General features: G+C 42.2%; 2 protein-coding genes across 2 annotated transcripts in view; one reads left to right on the top strand and one right to left on the bottom strand.

Annotated features, from left to right (window-relative positions):
- The window catches only part of LOC122452116, a 250,319-nt gene extending 229,562 nt beyond the window's left edge, over positions 1–20,757 (bottom strand). Inside the window, exon 1 of the mRNA XM_043485521.1 lies at positions 20,387–20,757. The gene's annotated coding sequence lies outside the window, so the exon portion shown is untranslated. The remainder of the gene's footprint in view (positions 1–20,386) is intronic.
- The window catches only part of USP38 (ubiquitin specific peptidase 38), a 34,191-nt gene continuing 31,687 nt past the window's right edge, over positions 20,754–23,257 (top strand). The window contains exon 1 of the mRNA XM_043485415.1: positions 20,754–21,826. Coding sequence (XP_043341350.1) covers positions 21,145–21,826 — 682 coding nt within the window. The 5' untranslated portion in view covers positions 20,754–21,144. The remainder of the gene's footprint in view (positions 21,827–23,257) is intronic.

Below are 23,257 nucleotides of genomic sequence, written 5' to 3'. Positions count from 1 at the left end.
TGACCAACCTAGACAGCATATTAAAAAGCAGAGACATTACTTTACCAATGAAGGTCTGTCCAGTCAAAGCTATGGTTTTTCCAGGAGTCATGTATGGATGTGAGAGTTGGACTCTAAGGAAAGCTGAGCACTGAAGAATTGATGCTTTTGAACTGTGGTGTTGGAGAAGACTCTTGAGAGTCCCTTGGACTGCAAGGAGGTCCAACCAGTCCGTCCTAAAGATCAGTCCTGGGTGTTCATTGGAAGAACTGATGCTGAAGCTGAAGCTCCAATACTTTGGCCACCTCATGTGAAGAATTGACCACTGAAAAATACCCTGATGCTGGGAAAGGCTGAAGGCAGGAGAAGGGAATGACAGAGGATGAGGTGGTTGGATGGCATCACCAACTCGATGGACATGAGTTTGAGCAACCTCTGGGAGTTAGTGATGGACAAGGAAGCCTAGTGTGCTGCAGTCCATGGGGTCGCAAAGAGTCAGACACAACTAAGTTACTGAACTGAACTGACTGATTTGAAAGGAAGAAGCACTGAAATTAGGAGAGTTTGCAAAACGATCAGTGTGGGTTGAGTACAAAGAACATGTGGGGAGCATAGTATGAACTGAGCCCAGAAATATGGCTGAGAACTAGACCAAGCTGCATCTCATAGACCATAATAAAAATTTCTGTTCTTTGAAAAATGTGGAACTTTAATACATTTTATGTAGAGGAATGATATGACCAGACTACATTTTGAAAGATTATTCTGCAAGTGGAATGGATACCATGTTTTAAGAATGTGGTGGTATATGCTATTTTCTTACCTGGAAATTGATTATTGTAGTCATTTAGAAGAGAGAAGGTAGTACTTAGACTAGGGAACAGAATAAAGTGGAGCAAGTTATATAAGAGGTCAAAACAACATAATCTGTTATGCGGTATTTGACATGGAGATGAAAAAGAGGAATGTAGGGAAATGTCTTGGACAACTAGATTTCTGGTTTGCAGAGCTAGATTGTGGTGCCATTCCTCAGAAAGGGAAAACTAGAAGACCAGGTTTGTGTAAGATCCTCTCAGTGTATTGCATTTGTATATTTTAGGTATCCATCAGAATATCTTCTTTCAAGCTTTAAGTTATTGAGAAATGAAATGCGAGTTTAATTGAGTATGGATAAATTGAGTCTGTTGCTGTTGTGCAGTTGCTAAGTTGTATCTGACTCTTTTCAACCTCAGGACTGCAGCAGGCCAGGCTTCCCTGTCCTTCACTCTCTCTCAGAGTTTCCTCAAACTCACATCCATTGCATCAGTGATGCCATCCAACCATCTCATCCTCTGTCGTCCCCTTCTCCTCCTGCCTTCAATCTTTCCCCAAACCAGAGTCTTTTCCAATGAGTCAGCTCTTTGCATCAAGTGGCCCAAGTATTGGAGCTTCAGCTTCAGCATCAGTCCTCCCAATGAATGACTATTCAGGGTTGATTTCCTGTAGGATTGACTGGTTCACTCTCCATGCTGTCCAAGGGACTCTTGAGTCTTCTCCAGTGCCCCATATGTGTGGGTATTCCATAAATCACAATCATCTTCACCCAGCCTCCATCATTACTAGATTTGGTGCAACTAACTTAGCCTCTCCGGGCCCCAGTTTCCTCAACCTTAAAATGTAAACAATACCAGTGCCTGCCTGGGAAGAAACTAGCTAGCAGTATTCCCACAATCCACTCTCTCCCTTTACTGAAGGGAGGCCCCTAGAAAAGATGGACACTGACCTAGCTGAACCTCCTTATGAACATAATGACAAATCTCCCAGCAAATCTGAAGCAAAGTTAATTATGCCAAGTTACTGTGTCACCCAATGATGCCAGTAAGATCTCTGACTCTTGTCTGACTGGAGAATACAATCCTTGTGTTAAGATTACTACATCAGAGAACACTAGTGAGGACTAAATGAGTCCATGCTTGTGAAAATGCAGGGCCAAGCTTGGGTAGCAAGTACTCATTAAGCTGGTGACTATGAATAATATATTATTATAATACCAAAAAACAGTAAGAGCTATCATTTACAGAGTGCATATTATGTGACCAGCATTTAAGCTAAGTGTCTAGATTTTGGATTATCTCATTTAATCATCAAAAAAGCCCTATGTTCCATGTTTTTTACCATTACATAAGAAGCCTGAAGCCTGGAGATTAGTTTCCCCAGTCATACAGCTAGTAAATTGGGGCTCTAAGTTTTATACCCAGGCAGTCTAACTCTCCGGTTGCGCTCTGGTCCCTAATTCCTGCCTTGCTACATTCCCGTCTCTGAAAGCTCACTACAGTATCCGTCCAGCTTCTATTTTAGTATGATGAAAGCATAATTTATTAAGAAGCACCAGAATGGCGCTCAAAATGTTAATGCAGTTTCTAAATATACATGAGTTCCACTGAGGGGGCTGCTAACCTCAGGAGAAGTAAAAACAGAGAAAACTATTATTCTTACTCCATTTCTCAACAGGTAGTGACCATCTGATATTCCACTGAGCACAGACCCCTTGTGCTGCCCCCAAGAGAGGCGTAGGGCTGGTCAGTTATGAAACAGTTAAATAAAACTGGAGTTTTAGGAAAATCAGCAAGAGGTTTGGTGAGTTTCTTTTTCTCTCTTTGCTCATATCACATTAGTTATTTTATCACCTTATTGTTACCTTATAAACAACAATAGGGATAAGCAAAGCAAAAGAAGAGATGCAAGTTAACTCAACTTTGAGTATAGCAATAATTAACAAGTATGGCTAAAATATTATCCTGGAGGGTGAAAGAGAATTGATTTGAAATTATGTTTAGAAATGACATAGGCTTTCCACAGCCTCTGTTATATAAAAACTATAAGCCATGGGCACTCAATTCAGTCTTATTTCATTCATTATGGCCATTCCCTTTTTAATAAAATCATCTGTATATTGGATACGAAATCTTATTCCCATGGATTTTTACAATACACACAATACTGAGAATAAAATAATATAACATCAATGTCTCTGGCACTGACACAGCAAAGTGGAAGAGTATCTAATGTCACCCAAGAAGCGTCATGGTAGCCATGTTCCTGCCCATTGTGGTTCTCAGTCTAGATATCAAACAGTCTAGATATCAAACAGGATATCAAGCAGGATTTTTCCTGCTAAACGGAGCAGACCATAACCTTGAAGAAAACAGGACATGGCAAAGAGAACAAGGTGCACAGAAGCCATATGAGGAAAGGGCCATATTTAAAGTAAGCTCCGTTCTAGGAACTTCAGATGCATAGGCAAAGACATTTCTGTAAATAGTTAATAAAGGCTTTGAAACAAAAAAGGGTCACCGTTCTATGGCAGATTTGAATGGAACCCTCCAAAATATGATCAGGAGGACTTGGAAAAAAATAAATCTAGATTGGACCAGAACACAGAAGAATGCTTATTAAGAAGGAAAACAAAATTAGCATCAATATCCCATTTGTGAACAATTCATACTTAAATTTTATTTACCCATATGGAAGTCAACTGTACACGAATATGCACATTTGTTGTTTTAGAGATCCCAATATGAAGAAATTCTCTAAGTCTCACTGGAGACACCAGAACTGAAAGGACCCATTGGGAGATGTGATCTGCCACAGGCAGTTAACATCCTGCACTTTTTTACAAGGTGTGAAAGGCATGCAAAGCTCTGACTGCTCTCTGCTCAGGCCATTTCTCAAAACTGTGTTTGCAGAGACCAATCCTGAGAGATAAGGTAATGCACCCATCACAAAGAAAGAGCAGGCTTGCTTGCTGCTTGCCATAAAAACAGTGGATCCCCAAGTTTGAATAGAATATAACTGACTGCATGTGTAGGGTCCCCACTAGGCCCTCTCATGTACTCTCACATGAATGAGGGGCAAGGGGAACTAACGCCAACATACCGATGCTCACGCACTGATAAAACAGTAACATGCTTGCTATTAGCTTGCAAGCATGGTAAAATCAAATTCCAGAACTGAAAAATCCTGTCTGTTCTTATAATAAATTTCTGGGGCCCAGAATAAGAGAAGTAATACACATCTTTCATAATGGGTCTTGGTTTTTTAAAATAGGCTTTATTTTTCAGAGCAGTTTTGAGGCTTCAAGAAAAATTCCCCAGAAAGTTTAAAGGAGTTTCCTATTCCTCCAGGTTTAAACACTATGATTAACTAAATGTGTCACACTTGTTACAATCAATGAAACAATATGATACATTACAGTTTACTTTATGTCCTACATTCAGTGGGTTTAACAAATGCATAATGTCATGTCCATCATTACAGTATCACATAGAATAGTTTCACTAACATAAAAATTTCCTGTGATCTACTTATTCATCTCTTTCCCCAAACTTCTGGAAACCACTGGTTTTTTAATTCTCTCCTTGGTTTTGCCTTTTCCAGAATGTCATACAGTGAGGATTAAAAAATACAAAACATGTAGCCTTTTCAGACTTGCTTCTTTCACTAAGCAATATGCATTTTCCCCCATGTCTTTCTATGGTTTGATAGCTTATTTAATTCTATGACTTTGTGATCAGAGAAGATACTTGTGTGCTGTTTGAAACTACTGAGAATGTGTTATATACATAACCGGGAAATTTTCCCATGTGACCTTGAGAAGAATGTTTTGCTATTTTTATTGGATATGGTGTTCTGTATGTATCTATTAGATCTAGTTAGTGTATTGTGTTAAGTCTTCTATTTCCTTACTTAACCCCTGTTTGTTCTATCCATTATTGCGAGTGTATTGAAGTCTTTCAACTATTATAGAACTGTTTCTCCTTTTATTTTTTCTGGTTTTATAATTTACATACAACATTGAATTAGTTTAAGGTGTGCAACAATGATTTGACATGCATATATACTGCAAAATGATTAAGACAGTAAGTTTAGTTAATATCCATCACATCATATAGTTACAGGTTTTTCCTTGCGATGAAAACTTGTAAGACTCACTCTCAGCAACTTTCAAATATACAGTATAGTATTTTAATTGTATTCACCATGCTGTACATTACATCCACAAAACTCATACTGGAAGTTTGCACCTTTTGACCACCTTCACTCTTTTCCCCTACCCTCAACCTCTGCGTCTGGCAACTACCAATCTGCTCTCTGTTTCTGAGTTTGATGTGTTAGATTCCACATATAAATAAAATCATTCAGTATTTGTGTTTACCTGATGCACTCCACTTAGCATTATGCATAGCTCACTTTAATTCTGTTTTTGCTTCATATATTTTGACGATGTCATGAAGTGCATAAGTATTTGTTACATCTTCTTGATGCATTTAAACTTTTCTAAATGTTTTCGTCTCCTGCAACCTTTTTTGATTTAATGTCTATTTTGTCTGATAGAAGTATAGCAACACTTTCTCTCTTTTGGTTACTATTTTCATAGAATATCTTTTCCCATTCCTTCACTTTCAATCTATTTGTACTTTTGAATGTAAAATAAACCAATTGGAGACAGTACATAGTTGGATTACATGTTTTTAATCCACTCTTCTAATCTCTGTCTTTTGTCATTCACATCTAAGTACTAATGAGTACTGTCATTTTTTCCAGCTTTATTGAGATATAACTATCATAACACTGTATAGACTTAGATTAGGGTGTACAATGTAATCTTTTTTTTTTTTTTTTTAGGGTGTACAATGTAATCTTTTGTTACACATTATGTTGTGAAATAAATACCACAATAAGATTGTTAAAATATTCCTCCTCTCATATAACCACCTTTGTTTCTGTTGTTGGGGTGAGAATGGTTAAAACTCTACTCTCATAGCAACTTCCTAGCATAGAATACAATAAAATGTTAACTAGAGTCACCTTGTACTACCTTAGATCCACAGAATTTATTCATCTTCTAGCTGAAGTCTGTACTATTTGACCAACATCTCCCTACCTCCCCTATTCCTCAGCCCCTGGCAATTACCAACTCCTTTCTGTTTCTAGGAGTTTGTTACTTTTAGATTCCACAAGTGAGATCATAAAGCATTTATCTTTCTTTCTCTGACTCATTTCACTTAGCAAAATGCCTTCAATGTCTATTCATTTGTCACAAACGGCAAGATTTATTTCTTTTGTATGGGTAAATAATATTCCACACTACAAATAAACCTCATGTTCTTTATCCATTCATCTGCCAGTGATCACTTAAGTTATTTCCATGTCTTGACTGTTATGAAGAACACTACAGTGAACATGAAGGTATAGATATAGCTTTGAGATAGTGATTTCATTTCAATACACACTCATCAGTAGGATGGGTGAATCATATTATAGTTGGATCTTTAATCTTTTGAGAATCCTCCATACTTTTCCAATTGTGGTTATACCAATTTACATTGGAATAAAGGTTAATAACGGAGAAGGCAATGGCACCCCACTCCAGTACGCTTGCCTGGAAAATCCCATGGATGGAGGAACCTGGTGGGCTGTGGTCCATGGGGTCTAAGAGTCGGACACGACTGAGCAACTTCACTTTCCCTTTTTTTTTTTTTTTTCACTTTCCCTTTTTACTTTCATGCATTGGAGAAGGAAATGGCAACCCACTCCAGTGTTCTTGCCTGGAGAATCCCAGGGACGGGGGAGCCTGGTGGGCTGACATCTACGGGGTTGCACAGAGCCGGACTCGACTGAAGTGACTTAGCAGCAAAGGTTAATAAGAGTTTTGTCAAAAGAACGTACTAGTCATAGCAAACACCCTCTTCCAACAACACAAGAGAAGACTCTACACATGGACATCACCAGATGGTCAACACCAAAATCAGATTGATGATACTCTTTGCAGCCAAAGATGGAGAAACTCTATACAGTCAGCAAAAACAAGACCAGGAGCTGACTGTGGCTCAGACCATGAATTCCTTATTGCAAAATTCAGACTTAAAATTGAAGAAAGTAGAGAAAACCACTAGACCATTCAAGTATGACCTAAATAAAATCCCTTTCGATTATACAGTGGAAGTGAGAAATAGATTCAAGGGATTAGATCTGAGTGCCTGAAGAACTATGGACAGAGGTTCGTGACAATGTACAGGAGGAAGGGATCAAACCATTGCCAAGAAAAAGAAATGCACAAAGGCAAAATGGTTGTCTGAAAGGCCTTATGAATAGCTGAGAAAAGAATACAAGGTAAAGGTAAAGGAGAAAAGAAGATATTCCCATTTGAATGCAGAGTTTCTAAGAAAGGCAAAGAGAGATAAGAAAGCCTTCCTCAGTGATCAATGCAAAGAAATAGAGGAAAACAATAGAATGGGAAAGACTAGAGATCTCTTCAAGAAAATTAGAGATACCAAGGGAAATTTTCCTGCAAAGATGGACACAATAACGGACAGAAATGGTATGGACCTAACAAAAGCGGAAGATATTAAGAAAAGGTGGCATCAATACACAAAAGAACTATACAAAAATGATCTTCATGACCCAGATAAACATAATGGTGTGATCACTCACCTAGAGCCAGACATCCTGGATGCAAAGTCAAGTGGGCCTTAGGAAGCATCACTACAAACAAAGCTAGTGGAGGTGATGGAATTCCAGTTGAGCTATTTCAAATCCTAAAAGATGATGCTGTGAAAGTTCTGTACTCAATATGCCAGCAAATTTGGAAAACTCAGCAGTGGCCACAGGACTGGAAAAGGTCCGTTTTCATTCCAATCCCAAAGAAAGGCAATGCGAAAGAATGTTCAGACTACTGCACAATTGTACTCAACTCAAACACTAGCAAAATAATGCTCAAAATTCTCCAAGCCAGGCTTCAACAATACGTGAACCATGAACTTCCGGATGTTCAAGCTGGATTTACAAAAGGCAGGAGAACCAGAGATCAAATTGCCAACATCCCCTGGATCATCAAGAAAGCAAGAGAGTTTCAGAAAAACATCTACTTCTGCTTTATTGACTATGCCAAAGCCTTTGACTGTGTGGATCACAACAAACTGTGGAAAATTCTTAAACAGACGGGAATATGAGACTACCTGATCTGCCTCCTGAGAAACCTGTATGCAGGTCAAGAAGCAACAGTTAGAACTGGACATGGAACAACAGACTGGTTCCAAAATGGGAAAGAAGTACGTCAAGGCTGTATATTGTCACCCTGCTTATTTAACTTATAGGCATAGTGGTGGTGGTGTTGGTTTAGTCACTAAGTCCTGTCCGACTCTTGCAACCCCATGGACTGTAGCCCACCAGGCTCCTCTGTCCATGGGTTTTTCCAGGCACGAATACCGGGGTGGATTGCCATTTCCTTCTCCAAGGGATCTTCCTGACCCAGGAATCGAACCCAGGTCTCCTGCATTGCAGGCCAATTCTTTACCGACTGAGCTATGAGGGAACTTCATGAGAAATGCTGGACTGGAGGAAGCACAAGCTGGAATCAAGAATTCCAGGAGAAATATCAATAACCTCAGATATGCAGATGACACCACACTTATGGCAGAAAGTGAAGAAGAACTAAAGAGCCTCTTGATGAAAGTGAAAGAGGAGAGTGAAAAAGGTGGCTTAAAACTCAACATTCAGAAAATGAAGATCATGGCATCTGGTCCCATCACTTCATGGCAAATAGATGGGAAAACAGTGGAAACAGTGACAGACTTTACTTTGCAGGGCTCCAAAATCACTGCAGATGGTGACTGCAGCCATGAAATTAAAAGACACTTGCTGCTTGGAAGAAAAGTTACGACCAACCTAGACAGCATATTAAAAAGCAGAGATATTACTTTGCCAACAAAGGTCTAATCAAGGCTATGGTTTTTGCAGTAGTCATGTATCAATGTGAGACTTGGACTATAAAGAAAGCTGCGCACCAAAGAATTAATGCTTTTGAACTGTGGTGTTGAAGACTCTTGAGAGTCCCTTGGACTGCAAGGAGATCCAACCAGTCCATCCTAAAGGAGATCAGTCCTGGGTGTTCATTGGAAGGACTGATGTTTAAGCTGAAACTCCCAATACTTTGGTCACCTGATGCAAAGAACTGACTCACTGGAAAAGACCCTGACGCTGGGAAAGATTGAAGGTGGGAGGAAAAGGGGACGACAGAGGATGAGATGATACAACGGCATCACTGACTCAACGGACAGGAGTGTAAGTAAACTCTCGGAGTTGGTGATGGACAGGGAGGCCTGGCGTGCTGCAGTCCATGGGATTGTAAGAGTCGGACATGACTGAGCAATTGAACTGAACTGAACAATTTACATTCCCACAAACAGTGCACCAGACTTCATTTTCTACACATCTTTGCCAGCATGTGTCTTTCTGAGAACAATCATCTTAACAGATGAGAGATAGTATCTCATTGTGGTTCTGATTTGCATTTTCCTGATAGCTAGTGATACAGAGCTTCTTTTCATATGCTTTTTGGCCATTTGTATGTTTTCTTTGAGAAAATGACTGAGTTTTGCTTTTTTTTACTTGTGTCTTGGGATTCACAACCAAAAAATGTCATTTCTAAGACCTAGGTCAAGGAGCTTTTTCTGTTTCTAAAAGTTTCCTAATTTCAGGTGTTATGTTAATTTAATTCATTTTGAGTTACACATTGTGAGTGGCAGGAGGGTGTAGCTTCATTCTTTTGCATGTGAATACCCAATTCACCCAACATCATTTACTAAAGAAACTCCCTCTCCCCATTGAGTATGTCTGGCTCCCTAGTTGGCCAAATATGCATGGGTGTATTTCTGGGCTCTCAATTATGCCCCATTGGTCTGTGTGTCTGTTTTCTGCCAGAACTGTCCTGTGTTTATTACCACAGCTTTGTAATAGTTTGAAACCAGAAACTGTGATGCCTCCAGCTTTCCGAGATACTTTTAGCTAGTTGAGGTCTTTGTGAGTCCACATGAAATTCAGGATAGTTTCTTGTATTTCTCTGAAAAACACCATTGGAATTTTGATAGAGATTGCATTAGATCTATATATGATTGAGATTAGTGGTCCCCAACCTTTTTGGCACCAGGGTCCGGTTTCATGGATGATACTTTTTCCACAGACCAAGGCGGTGGGGTGGTTCACGTGGTAATGTGAAAAATGGGGAGTGGCAGGTAAAGCTCCCCTCACTTGCCTACTGCTCACTCCCTGCTGTGAGGCCTGGTTTCTAAGAGACCACAGACTGATACCTGTTGGGAACCCCTGGGTTTAGACAGTATGGCCATTTTTGATAATATTAACTCTTTAGATCCATGGGCATGGAATATCTTTCCTTTTATTCATGTCTTCTTCAATTTCTTTGATCAATATCTTAGTTTTTGGAGTACAGACCTTTCACTTTCTCGATTAAATTTATTTCTAGGTATTTTATTGTTTTTGATACTATAAATGAGACTGTTTTTTCAGACAGTTCATCATAAAGTATAGAATTCTAAATAATTTTTGTATGTTGATTCTATATTCTGCAACTTTACTTCATTTCTCAGTTCTAACAGTTTTTGGTGGATTCTTTAGGATATTCTATATACAAGATCATGTCACCATCAAACAGTTTTATTTTTTTCCTTCTTAATATAAATGCTTTTTATTTCTTTTTCCTGCCTAATTGCTCTGGCTAGGAGTTCCAGTACTATGCTGAATAAAAATGGTGACAGTGGTCATCCTTCTTCTAATTTTAGAGGGAAATTATTTAATTTTTCACCATTGAGTATGAAGTTAGTTGTGGGTTTGTCATGTATGGCCATTATTTTGTTGAGGAAGTTCCTTCTATACTCAATTTTTCAGTTTTTATCATGAAAAAACTTAATTTTTTCAACTGCTCTTTCTGCATCTAATGAGGTGAACATATGATTTTTGTCTTTCATTCTATTAATGTAGCATATTACATTTATTAATTTGTGTATATTGAGCCATACTTTCATCCCAGATAAAAAAATCACTTGATCATGGTGTAAGATCCTTTCAGTATACTGTGGAACTCAATTTGATCTTCTTTGTTAAGGATTTTTACACCTACAATCATCAGAAATATTGGCCTGTAGTTTTCTTCTTTTGGTTTTGGTATCAGGGTAATGCTGGCCTTATAAATTTGGGAGTGTTCACTCCTCTTAAATTTTTCGGAAGAGGTTGAGAAGAACTGGCATTAGTTCATTGTTAAATGTTTGGTAGAATTCACCAGTGAAGCCGTCTGTTCAGTCTTTGGGAGTTACATGATTACTGACTCAGTCTCCTTACTTGTCTGTTCAATTATCTGTCTGCATGATTGCTCTGTTTTCTATACGTCTTAAACACCTTTATCATCCATTTCCTATATTACTGTCCTCTTTGTGTTTATGCTTAGTCACTCAGCTGTGTCCGACTCTTTGTGACCCCAAGGTTCTCTCATTGTCTTTGACACTTCTATGGATTGTTTAAAATGGAAGGTTTTTTTAGGAAGAAGGGTGGGGAAGGGAGCTATTCGCAACAGAACAGAAGGAATTACTTTAGGCTGGAGGACATTTTGGGGTGGGTGGGGAGGAACCACAGGGTTTTATCATGCAGATTGCCTCTCTTCCTCTAGGGAATGGAAAAGGCCCACAGTGGCAGATTATCTCTGGTCAGATTGGTGCTGACTGAAAATTCCAGACTTGTTGATTAAGGGCAAAACCATCCTTCAGCTCAGTTCAGTTCAGTCGCTCAGCTGTGTCTGACTTTGTAACCCCATGGTTGCAGCACACCAGGCTTCCCTGTCCTTCACCAAAACCCTGAGCTTGATCAAGCTCAAGTCCATCAAGTCGGTGATGCCATCCAACCATCTCATCCTCTGTCGTCCCCTTCTCCTCCTGCCTTCAATCTTTCCCAGCATCAGGGTCTTTTCCAATGAGTCAGTTCTTCGTATCAGGAGGCAAAAATATAGGAGCTTCAACTTCCACATCAGTCCTTCCAATGAATATTCAGGACTGATTTCCTTTAGGATGGACTGGTTTGATCTCCTTGCTGTCAGAGGGACTCTCAAGCTCAAAAGCACCACAGTTCAAAAGCATCAGTTCTTTGGCATTCAGCCTTCTTTATGGTCCAACTCTCACATCCATACATGACTACTGGAAAAACCATAGCTTTGACTGGACAGACCTTTGTCGGCAAAGTAATATCTCTGCTTTTTAATATGCTGTCTAGGTTGGTCATAGCTTTTCTTTCAAGCAGCAAGCATCTTTTAATTTCATGGCTGCAGACACCATCTGTGGTGATTTTGGAGCCCAAGAAAAGAAAATCTCTCATGTTTCCATTGTTTCCCCATCTATTTGCCATGAAGTAAAGGGACTGGATGCCATGACCTTTGTTTTATGAAAGTTGAGTTTTAAGCCAGCTTTTTCATTCTCCTCTCTCATCAAGAGGCTCTAGTTCTCTTTGCTTTCTGGATCATTACTGGCTTCCCTGATAGCTCAGTTGGTAAAGAATCTGACTGCAATGCAGGAGACCCTGGTTTGATTCCTAGGTCGAGAAGATCTGCTGGAGAAGGGATAGGCTACCCACTTCAATATTCTTGGGCCTCTCTGTTCAGCTGGTAAATAATCTGCCTGCAATGCGGGAGATCTGGGTTTGATCCCTGGGTTGGAAAGATCCCCTGGAGAAGGGAAAGACTACCCACTCCAGTATTCTGGCCTGGAGAATTCCAGGGACAGCCCATGGGTTCGCAAAGAGTCGTACACAACTGAGAAACTTTCACTTTCATAAACATTATGTCCATTTTTTAGGTCTGGGGTCCCCTCATGATATCTTTATTAGGAATTCAAGCTCAGCCAGTTATGACTGCTTTGATGTTCGGGGATTATTTTTAAAAATTCAAAATCTCAAGTTTCAAATTTTGTTTGAATGCAACAATATGTAAAATGTCTACAAATCGCCAACATACTATTGCTATTCAAACTCCTCTCATGCAAGAGGGCAGAAAATTACTGCCTAGCTTTTGAGAAAGATCCTCTTCTGATGATAAAAGTCTTTGAATAGCAGCAATAATTGCTAGATGATGTAAATTGAAGGTAATGAATAATAAACTTTGATTATCTCCAAGGTCTTCAGATCCCTTCATAACCCCATAAACCACCCTGCACCCTTTACAAGGCAGACATTTGCCAGCCAGCATTTCACTCATGACTGATCCAAGCCCAAACTTGTCCTTGAATAGGCACTGAGGTTGCACATTTATTTCATTATGGTTTCCACTCTGAACTTAAAGCTTCTTTCAAAGACTTTCATCAGGATAAATTTCATGATGCCCTTTATGCCTGCTGATTTTAGTTGTCACAAGAAGCCAAAGTTAACTCTCATCTTCAGGACTCTAATTTCCATAAAGCTGAGCATCTCCTTTTTGGGCCCATTTCTGATCCCTGTCTGATACCTGAAAACTCCACTGGGCTGTGTGAGACTCAGTCATCAGCAAAATCGCCTTCTCTGTAAACATTCCCTTCCCTTCTTGCTTTAAAACCTGATCAACCCTGCAGCCCTCTCAACTCCCAAAGGCCACCACTACTAAGTTTGGAGGTGGAGATGACATGCCTGCTCCCCATTGCTCCTTCCAGACCACTCTTTCTTCTCTCCTCAATAAACCTGCCCATTTAAGTTTTATGACTTCAAATAACAGCACTAAGTCTCTTTCTCTGCTGCAGTGCCCAAACAGTGCCCAGGCCAGCCTCCCCTTCCCCTGACTCCCTGACACTGTCTCAAACCCCACTCCTGTCGTTACTCTCAGTGGCCTTCAACATCCACAGGGACGATCTGCCTAATACACCGCCACTCAGTGCCTTGACCTTCTCTCCTCCGGGGTTTATTCTCCACCTTACTCCAGCTACTTACTCATGTGGCCATACCTCAGCTCTCATCTTCCCCAATAACTACGGTCGGCCCTCCGTATCTGTGCATCCCAGATCCTCTAATTCAAACAACTGTGGATCAAAAAATATTTGTTTAGAAAAAAAATTTGTTTAGAAACAAATTCTATAAAGTTTCTAAAAGCAAACCTTGAATTTGCTGTGCACTGGCAACTATTTCCATAACATTTGCAGTTGACCCTCAAACAAGCTGGAAGTGAACAGTACCGGTCCTTCCACGCGGGTTGTTTTGTTATTTACTAAATACTATAGTATTGCACGATCCACAGTGGGCTGAATCTGTGGGTGTGGAGCCAAGCATACAGAGAGCTGACTGTAAAGTTTTTTTTTAACCTATTTATTTTTAATTGGAGGATAATCGCTTTACAATATTGTGTTGGCTTCTGCCATATATCAATGTGAATCAGCCACAGGTATACATATGTCCCCTCCCTCTTGAAACTCCCTCCCACCTCCCATCCCATCCCACCCCTCCAGGTTGTCACATGGCCTGGGGTTTGAGCTGAGTCACATAGCAGATGCCCACTGGCTGTGTATTTTATATTTGGTAATGTGTATGTTTCGGTGTTGCTCTCTCAGTTCGTCCCACCCTCTAATTCCTCCCTCTGTCTCCACAAGTCTGTTCTCTATGTCCGTGTCTCCACTGCTGCCCTGCAGATAGGTTTATCCATACCATCCTTTTAGATTCCATATATATGAGTTAGTATACCATACTTGCTTTTCTCTTTCTGACTTTGACTGTAAAGTTATACATGGATTTTCCAATGCACAAAGCGCCAGGGCTCTTAACACCCACATTGCTCAAGGGTTATCTGCACTTTGTATTAGGTATCATAAGCAATCTAGAGATGATTTAAAGTATACAAGACGATGCACAAAGGATACATGCAAATCAAATGCCATTTTAATAAAAGGGACTGAGCACCCATGGATTATGGCATCCATGTGGGACCCTTGAACCAATCCTCTGCAGATACCAAAGGACAACTGCACTGCCTTCTCAATTGTCTCAACTTGAGGCATCTCACTTTCTGACCACCATCTTCTACTTTTCCAGCTCACCACTTCTACTGGGAAACTGTGAAATTTCAACCGTCCTCTGACCTCACCAGAACCAACAATTCATTGGTTCTAATATATTTTTCTTGTCTCTCAAATCTATAAACTTCTATCTTTATTCAGCTTAAATTGCATGGTCAGTCATAACCACTCCTTTGCATACACTCTTAATTCTCCAGCCCTTTTCCTGTTTCCCTGTGCTTGGCTAAACTACAACCCTGGTAATGTCCAACCCTCTCTGCTTATTCTATGCTTGCACTTGTGCATGTACACTTGGCTGGAGGAAACAAATAAATTTGTTCCTAATCTCCCAAATATCTAAATGTTGGAGCACCCCATCTTAGAGTTGTTTTTTTTTTTTTTTTTTCCTCCTCTTCCATCTACACTAATTCCCTTACTGATCTCAGACACTCTGCAGTGGGCAAATTAGAAATGCTAGACCTGCCTTCACTTAATGCAGAGATTCAAAGACTTAGATTGAAATGTTAGAGTGGATTTGTCAGTTAGGACCCAGGCATTCACACTGGGAGGGTCCAGAAAATGTTCTCACCACTACTGTGAGAAACAGACTTGTGAGAAGAACCCCAACATCTCTGAAGAACTCTGTGACTGCTCTTCTTTTTAGGCCAGACCTTACAACAGGGACTGCAGTCACTGAACTAGAAAACCTAAATGCAACGGGAGTAACTATATCCTGGCTGGCAGGGATCTGCCAAAGGCAAGGACAGTATGGTGACCATAATGGACAGCAAAGCAGCAGCAATCAGAATAGTCTGACTTGTACAGACCTAAGGCATTAGCTAGTTGATCATGTCATTCCTAGAAATGCAATAGATAGGAAGCCTACTAAATTCTTTCTTGATCTGCCTAAGCAGGAAAATTCTAGGTCAAGAGAACAAAAATTTAACCTGAACCATAAAAAGACAGGTTCAAGGTCCCTTATTCATTTCCTAGATCTCAACTGGTTTATAGATCCAGAACCCAATGGATGAACTGCCAAAAATTTATACTGTTAATCATTCTCCCAGCCTTTCCCAAAGTAACCCACAGCTTTTGCCAGGGTAACTGTGATTGGGCAAAAAGGAAATTGATTAATTAGTGTTTCTGGGGACTCATGTCAGTGCTGACTCAGAACTGATGTTAATTCCAAGAGATCTAAAACATTGTTGTGATCTAGCAGTCAGAGTAGGAGCTTACGGAGGTCAAGCGATCAGTGGGATTTTAGATCAAGTCTGTTTCACACTGAGTGAGCCCAGGGCGTCTCCTAACTTATTCTGTGGTTATTTCCCAATACCAGAATTACTGGAACAGATACACTCAGCAGCTAGCAGAATCCCCACAATGGCTCCCTGACCTACACAGTGAGGGTTATTCAAATGGGAATAGCAAGGTGGAATCCATTAGAACTGCCTCTACCTAGGAAAATGGTAAACTAAAAGCACTGCCCTATTCCTGGAAAGACTGCAGTAGATTAGTGCCACAATCAAGGACTTGAAAAATGCAGGCACGGTGATTCCCACTACATCCACATTCAACTCATCTATTTAACCTGTGCAGAAGAGCGATGCATCTCAGAGAATGACAATGAACCATCATAAGCTTAATCAGGTGGAAAGGCCAGTTGCAGTTGCTCTGTCAGATGTAGCTCCATTGCCTGAGCAAATAAACACATCCCCTGGCACCTGACACGCAGCTATTGATCTGACAAATGTTTTCTGTTTGTTTGCTTTTTCTCTATATCTATTGGTAAGACCACCAGAAGCAGTTTCCAGCTAGCAAGGCCAACAGCAATACACTTTTGCTCTCGTACCTCAGGGGACTATGAACTCTCCAGTTCTAATGAAGGGGTCATAATCTAATTCACAGGTATCTTGATTGTCTTTCTCTTCCACAAGACAGCACGCTGCTCCACTACACTGATGGCGTTACGCTCACTGGGCCTGATGAGCGAAAGACGGACCTGGGGTAGGAACTACTCTAGACTTAATGGTAAGATGTTCGCATACCAGTAAAAAATAAATCTGCACCAATGGCCTCATGGAGAGTTCCCTAAATCAGCTGACAGTGGAAGAGTAGACCCTGGCCTTGATTAGAGATGATTTTGGACAATATACAAGCCCCACCCAAAAGTAGATGGCTGGAGTAATACAATCCCTTGTTCTGGGACATCCCTGAAGGGCAATGGTGAAGGAATCCTGCCAGTGGGCAGACTCACAGGGAACCAGCAGGGAACCTGGTTGTTCACTTTGATTGGAAGAAGAAATGGCCAGATATACGATTACAGAATGATTCCTGGTCTATGGCCAATCACTTTTTCCCTAGTCACCCCTATCATTATTCCCCAATGTACTCATGGACAAAGTGGCCCTGGTGACAAGAATGAAGGTCACACATGGACTCAGAAACATGACTTCCACTTCCACTCCTCAAGGCCAACCTGGCTATGGCCACTGCTGAGCACTGAAACTTCCAACACCAGGGACCAACCCTCGGGTTACCACGCCTTGAATGCCTGCCAACCTGGTGGCAGGTTGATTACTGTGGACTCTTTCCATCACAGAAGGGGAAATGTTTTGTTCTTACTGGAATAAATATTGACTCCAGATATAAATCTGCCTTTCCTGCACACAGTGCTTCTGCCAAAACTACCATCCATGAACTTACTGAATGCTTGATCCACCATCGTAGTACTCTATGCAGCAGTGCTTCTGATGAAGGAACTCACTTCACAACAAATGAAGTGAGGAACTGGACCCACATTCACAGAATTCACTGCTCTCTGTTTCCCACCACCCAGAAGCAGCTGGCTGGACAGAATAGTGGGACAGCACTTACAGAGAGGTGACTCGAACTTGCAGAACTGTAGCAAAGCTTTCCAGAATGATTATATGCTTTGAATCAGCATCCAATACTTGGTGCCATTTCTCTCATAGTCAGAATTCATAAGCTCAGAAACGAAAGGGTAGAAATGGGAGTGGTACCACTCAACTATTTCTCCTAGTGACTTACTAGCAAAACATTTGCTCCTTGTTCCCAAGACCTTAGGCTCTGTTTGTAGAATGCTTCCACCAGGAAATGCAACAGTGATTCCATTGAATTTCAAGTTAAGAATGCCACTAGGCCACCTTCAATTCCTCATATCTATGAATCAACAGGTAAAGAAGGGAGTTACTGTGTTGACTGGGGTGATTGATCCTGACTACCAAGAGAAAATTGGACAGCAATTCTATAATAGAGATAAGGAATGCACTCTGTCTGGAATACAAGAAATCCCTCAGGGCATCTCTTAGTATTACCATGCTCTGTGATTAAAGCCAGTGTAAATCTACAACAATCCAACCCAGGCGGGACTACTCGTGGCCCAGACTCTTCAGAAATGAAGGTTTGTCTGGGTCATTCCATCAGGCAAAGAACTACAACCAGCTGAGGTACTTGCTGAAGGCAAAGGGAATACAGAATAGACAGTGGGAAAAGGTTGTTAAAATACCAACTATAATCACATCTTCAGTGACAGAATCTGGACTGTTGTCACAAGCATTTCTTCCTTATTTCATTATGTATGTATAGTATATTTGCTTAGTATATATAACAAAAATATTTGCTTCAAATAAATTAATATGTATAACAAATATTGTCTTTTCCTCTCATTCCCTTAATACATAACATAGGATAGGAAAGTGAAGTCACTCAGTCATGTCCGACTCTTTGCGACCCCATGGACTGTAGCCTACCAGGTCCTCTGTCCATGGGATTTTCCAGGCAAGAGTACTGAGTAGGCTGCCATTTCCTTCTCCAGAGGATCTTCCCAACCCAGGGATCAAACCTGGGTATCCCTCATTGTGGCAGACGCTTTACAGTCTGAGCCACCAGGGAAGTCCTAAGTAACATAGGGTGTAGGTATAATATTTAAATATTGTTAATTTTACATCTTAGAATTTAAATTAAATCAATAAATTCACAATCCTACCATTCATTCCTCTTAATATTTTACTTTCACCTTATTTTTGTCTTCCAATGTGGCACCATTCCCAGTAAAGTCAAACTTTTCTCTGTAGTTTTACTTTCCATCTATTGGAAAAGAAAAAGTTCCAAAGCTATTCCTGAGTTCTAGCATGACTTTTACATCCACCAATTACCTCATTTCTCTTTTATCATCAATCTCTTTCTACAAACTAACTCCATCTTAAGTTTCTCTACCCAGTTTCTATCCTGTTTAAACTGCTATTCTTTCCAAGATTATCCATGCGTGTGTGCTTAGCCAATCAGTCAGGTCCAACTCTGAGACTCCATGGACTATAGCCCTCCACATTCCTCCATCCATGGGATTTTCCAGGTAAGAATACTGGAGCAGGTTGCCATTCCCTTCTCCAGGGGATCTTCCTGACCCAGGGAATGAACCCACATCTTTCGCCTTGGCAGGCAAACAACTTACCACTGAACCATCTGGGAAGCCCCAAGATTACCCTTTACCAATGTATTAAATATATTGGTGTAACCACTTTGTAAATTGGTAGAAACCCAAACACCATTGAGCAAAGTAAACAACTCACAATTTTGCTTCTTTACTGTTGTATGTTTTAAATGAACCAGTTCTTTAAATTTTAGTCGGTATTATAGGCCATTAAGGTCTGATTTCACAATCATAGGAGTCAAGTCTTAACAGAGCCATAATTAGGTAATTTTTCAATTTAAAGGCCTCTGATGAAAGCCTAAATTCTTAAGAATCTTTGGAATTTAACTTGAAAAACTACAAACATGATGACTCCATCTATTCTTTATTGTTAACCAGTGTCAGCATAACATAAATACTGTGAAGATTTCACTGGGTTTATTTTCAAAGTACTGTCATTCTTTCTCACCTATCATTTTCCTTCCTCTCCTCCCATTCTGGGGACAACGTATTTTTCGCTGTCCCACACTGTCATTGTTTCCCCATCGCTCAGTCGTGTCCCACTCTTTGCGACTCCATGGACTCTACAGTCTATGGAATTCTCCAGGCCAGAATACTGGAGTGGGTAGCCTTTCCCTTCTCCAGGTGATCTTCTCAACCCAGGGATCGAACTGGGGTCTCCCGCATTGCAGGCGGATCCTTTACCAACAGAGCTATCAGGGGAGCCCTGATAGCTATCCCACAAAAGCTCATTATAAAGATACCGGTTAAAGACAGTGGATCGTTTCTAAATGTATACCGCCGCCAGTACCGCCCTTACTTTTATAACCACGGGTTAAGAGAAAGGCACTACCATTTAGGAACCCTAGTCCATCTCTTGATGAGTAAGCCACGACCTTAAACGGCTTCTCTTCAATCCGAGTTTTGAGTCCTTTTCCTTATTTTCTCCCCCAAATGCTCTTCGGTTCACGTTTCCAAAACTTTCTGAGTCACAAGACTTGAACTAAATACAACTTTCTCGGCCTTTCACAAGTAACCCGACCCGAACAGAACCGACAAGAGAGCGGAAGCTGGGAATCCTGGACTCATCACGTCCACCGCTCTCCCGGAGCGGCTCCGGGCCGCACCTCCCGGAAAGCCGCCTATGACTTACACGTGATCCCCAGTGACGCCGGTGTCGCCGCGCGACTCCACCGGGGCTGCCGCGCCTGCGCGGCAGCGAGGAGGCAGGACCGCGGGGGGTTCCGAGCGGGGCCCCGGAGTGGGTAGGAGGGCGGGGGCGGAGGAGGGAGAGAGGGGAAGGAGGAGAGAAGTAGCGGAGGGGCGGGCCTTTCCGGAGGTTCCGACGTCCTTCACTTCCTGTTCGCTGGACCTTCTGAATCCGGGTCAAGGGTGTCCGCCTCCTCTTCTGCCGGGCTGATCCCGGCACCTTTCGTGACAGCCGCTCCTGACTCAACCCAGGGCGGGTTTCATCCCAGGACCTGCTGGAGCCCGAACGCCTACACCTGCCGCGGCTCGCAGAGGCGCGCTTCCTCACCAGGCGGCTGGCAGCCCCGGGCCCTGAGTGCCTGCCGCCGCTGGGGGGCCCCCGCTGGCCCCTCCGCGCTGATGCTGAGAGAGACCGCGGGCCCGGGGCGGCGGCGGCGGCGGAGTGTGGGCCTCTGGCTCCTTAGGCCCAGCGCGGACGGGGCCGGTTCTTAGGCGCCTCAGAATTGGCAACTCCCGCCCGGACTCGGATGGGCCCCCCTGCCCGATAAATGTGGCTACTGAGGCAGCGGTGGCGGTGGTCGGTCCCGCTGCTGCTGCTGCTGCGCTCCAGGTTCGCCTCCGCCCCGGGGCTCTCCTGGCCCACCTCGGGGCCGTGGCCACCGGCTCCTCACCCCCTGGCCCGGAACTTGCCGCGTGGCGACGATGGACAAGATCCTAGAGGGCCTGGTGAGTTCTTCGCACCCGCTGCCCCTAAAGCGGGTGATCGTGCGGAAGGTGGTGGAGTCGGCGGAGCACTGGCTGGACGAGGCGCAGTGCGAGGCCATGTTTGACCTGACGACCCGGCTCATCCTGGAGGGCCAGGACCCCTTTCAGCGGCAGGTGGGCCACCAAGTGCTGGAGGCTTACGCGCGCTACCACCGGCCGGAGTTCGAGTCCTTCTTCAACAAGACGTTCGTGCTGGGTCTCCTTCAGCAGGGCTACCACTCGCTGGACAGGAAGGACGTAGCCATCGTGGACTACATTCACAACGGCCTGAAGCTGATCATGAGCTGCCCGTCGGTGCTGGACCTCTTTAGCCTGCTGCAGGTGGAGGTGCTGCGGATGGTGTGCGAGAGGCCGGAGCCGCAGCTGTGCGCCCGACTCAGCGAGCTCCTGACCGACTTCGTGCAGTGCATCCCCAAGGGGAAGTTGTCCATCACCTTCTGCCAACAGCTGGTTCGAACGATAGGCCACTTCCAGTGCGTGTCCACCCAGGAGAAAGAGCTGCGGGAATATGTTTCGCAGGTGACAAAAGTGAGTAACTTGCTGCAGAACATCTGGAAGGCCGAGCCCTCCACCCTGCTGCCTTCTCTGCAAGAAGTTTTTGCAAGCATTTCCTCCACAGGTAAGGGTCGTGGCCTTCCCGGACAACCTCTCTTGGAAATGTAGTTTGTGTCTCTTACATACACACTGTGTTCGTTTCCCTGCTCTGAAAACGTCTTCGTGGAAAAGCAAATCTTAATACCCTCATCCAGATTCTCTTCCACTGCCATATTCAGCCTGTCACTTTGGACTTAAAAAAAGGGCAGTGTTTCTATTTTAAAGGTTGAGAATGTCCAGGTCTAAGACCTTTGGCAGGAAACAAGTCGCTTAATTACTCAGCCTCTGCTCAAGTTATGGAATGCTTTGAGGATGACAGCTACTATGTAAAGCATGTAAAGCTTTTATTCATGAGTGACTAATGGCAGCATAATCATGTTTACCGTATCATAGTCGTGGTGTGACTCTGTCGTCATGAGTTTTTCCTTAGCTTCTGAATTTTCCCACATTTTTAATTCCTGGACTTTGCCGTTCGTTTTATTACTGGATTATCCAAGTTAGCCGTGTAGTTGCTAAATGTTGGCATTTTCTGTCCACTTTAGTTTGTGAGAGTGGATGCGGGGGGGTGGGGGGGGCCTGCAGGCGTTGCTGAGTGTTCGGGTGTTTCCTGCTCCAGGTGTATATAGGCCACGAATTGTGTCCTTAGAACTACAGGAGGGGGTCAGGTGATAACTTAACAGGAAAATGCCTTCTCACCCAGAAATTTTACCTGTGTGTTTACATTCCTTGTCCGGATATGGAACTTCCAGCTCTCTAAGTTGTGCAATACTAGATCCAAAACTGTGTTCACTCCCTCTCTGATTGGTACCATCATCGTTCCGGCTGTTGTTGGAAACTGAGGTTGTGAAGGAGGGAACCCCCTTTTAGCTTGAGAATTAGAACTAAGACTAGAGTTTTAGCAGGCTCCATGCTTTCTGTTGAATTAAATGCATTAATGAAAGAATTGCCAGCTGTGTATTTGCATTATCTGAGTTTTGGTTTATTTTTTAATTGTAATTGTTCTTATATTGCCTGTGTTGCTAGAACAATTAGATTTCCCGAGAACTTTCTCACCTGTAGCAGTAAAGGTGCTCGTCTTGGCTTTACCTGATTTTTATGTATTTTAAGCAAAATCCCCCTAAAATTCATCTTAATTTCTACTTCTTTAAGAGATTTAAAAAATTGTCCTTAGAGCAATGTAACAACTACTGTAATTAATAGGGGTAAGCTACTTTGGAGGATCTAAGGAGTCAATTTAAATGATGCCTTGCATTTCTTTTCTGACTACTGCTTTTACAAATGACTATTTTAGCACGACAAAATATTAAAGAATGCAAGAAAATAAAGTAACTTAGGGACTAACTATGGTGATGGTGAGGAATAGTTTTTATGTTGCAGTAGTTCTTCCTGTAGAATGAAATTAGCTCTTAATCTCTCATTTCTGCAATTCAACATTCCTTGTATGTTAGTGTCTACA

The sequence above is a fragment of the Cervus canadensis genome, chromosome 1, assembly GCF_019320065.1.
Source record: "Cervus canadensis isolate Bull #8, Minnesota chromosome 1, ASM1932006v1, whole genome shotgun sequence".
Classification (NCBI taxonomy): Eukaryota; Metazoa; Chordata; class Mammalia; order Artiodactyla; family Cervidae; genus Cervus; species Cervus canadensis.
The sequence above is the reverse complement of the archived record's forward strand: the minus strand, read 5'-3'. Positions and strand labels throughout refer to the sequence as shown.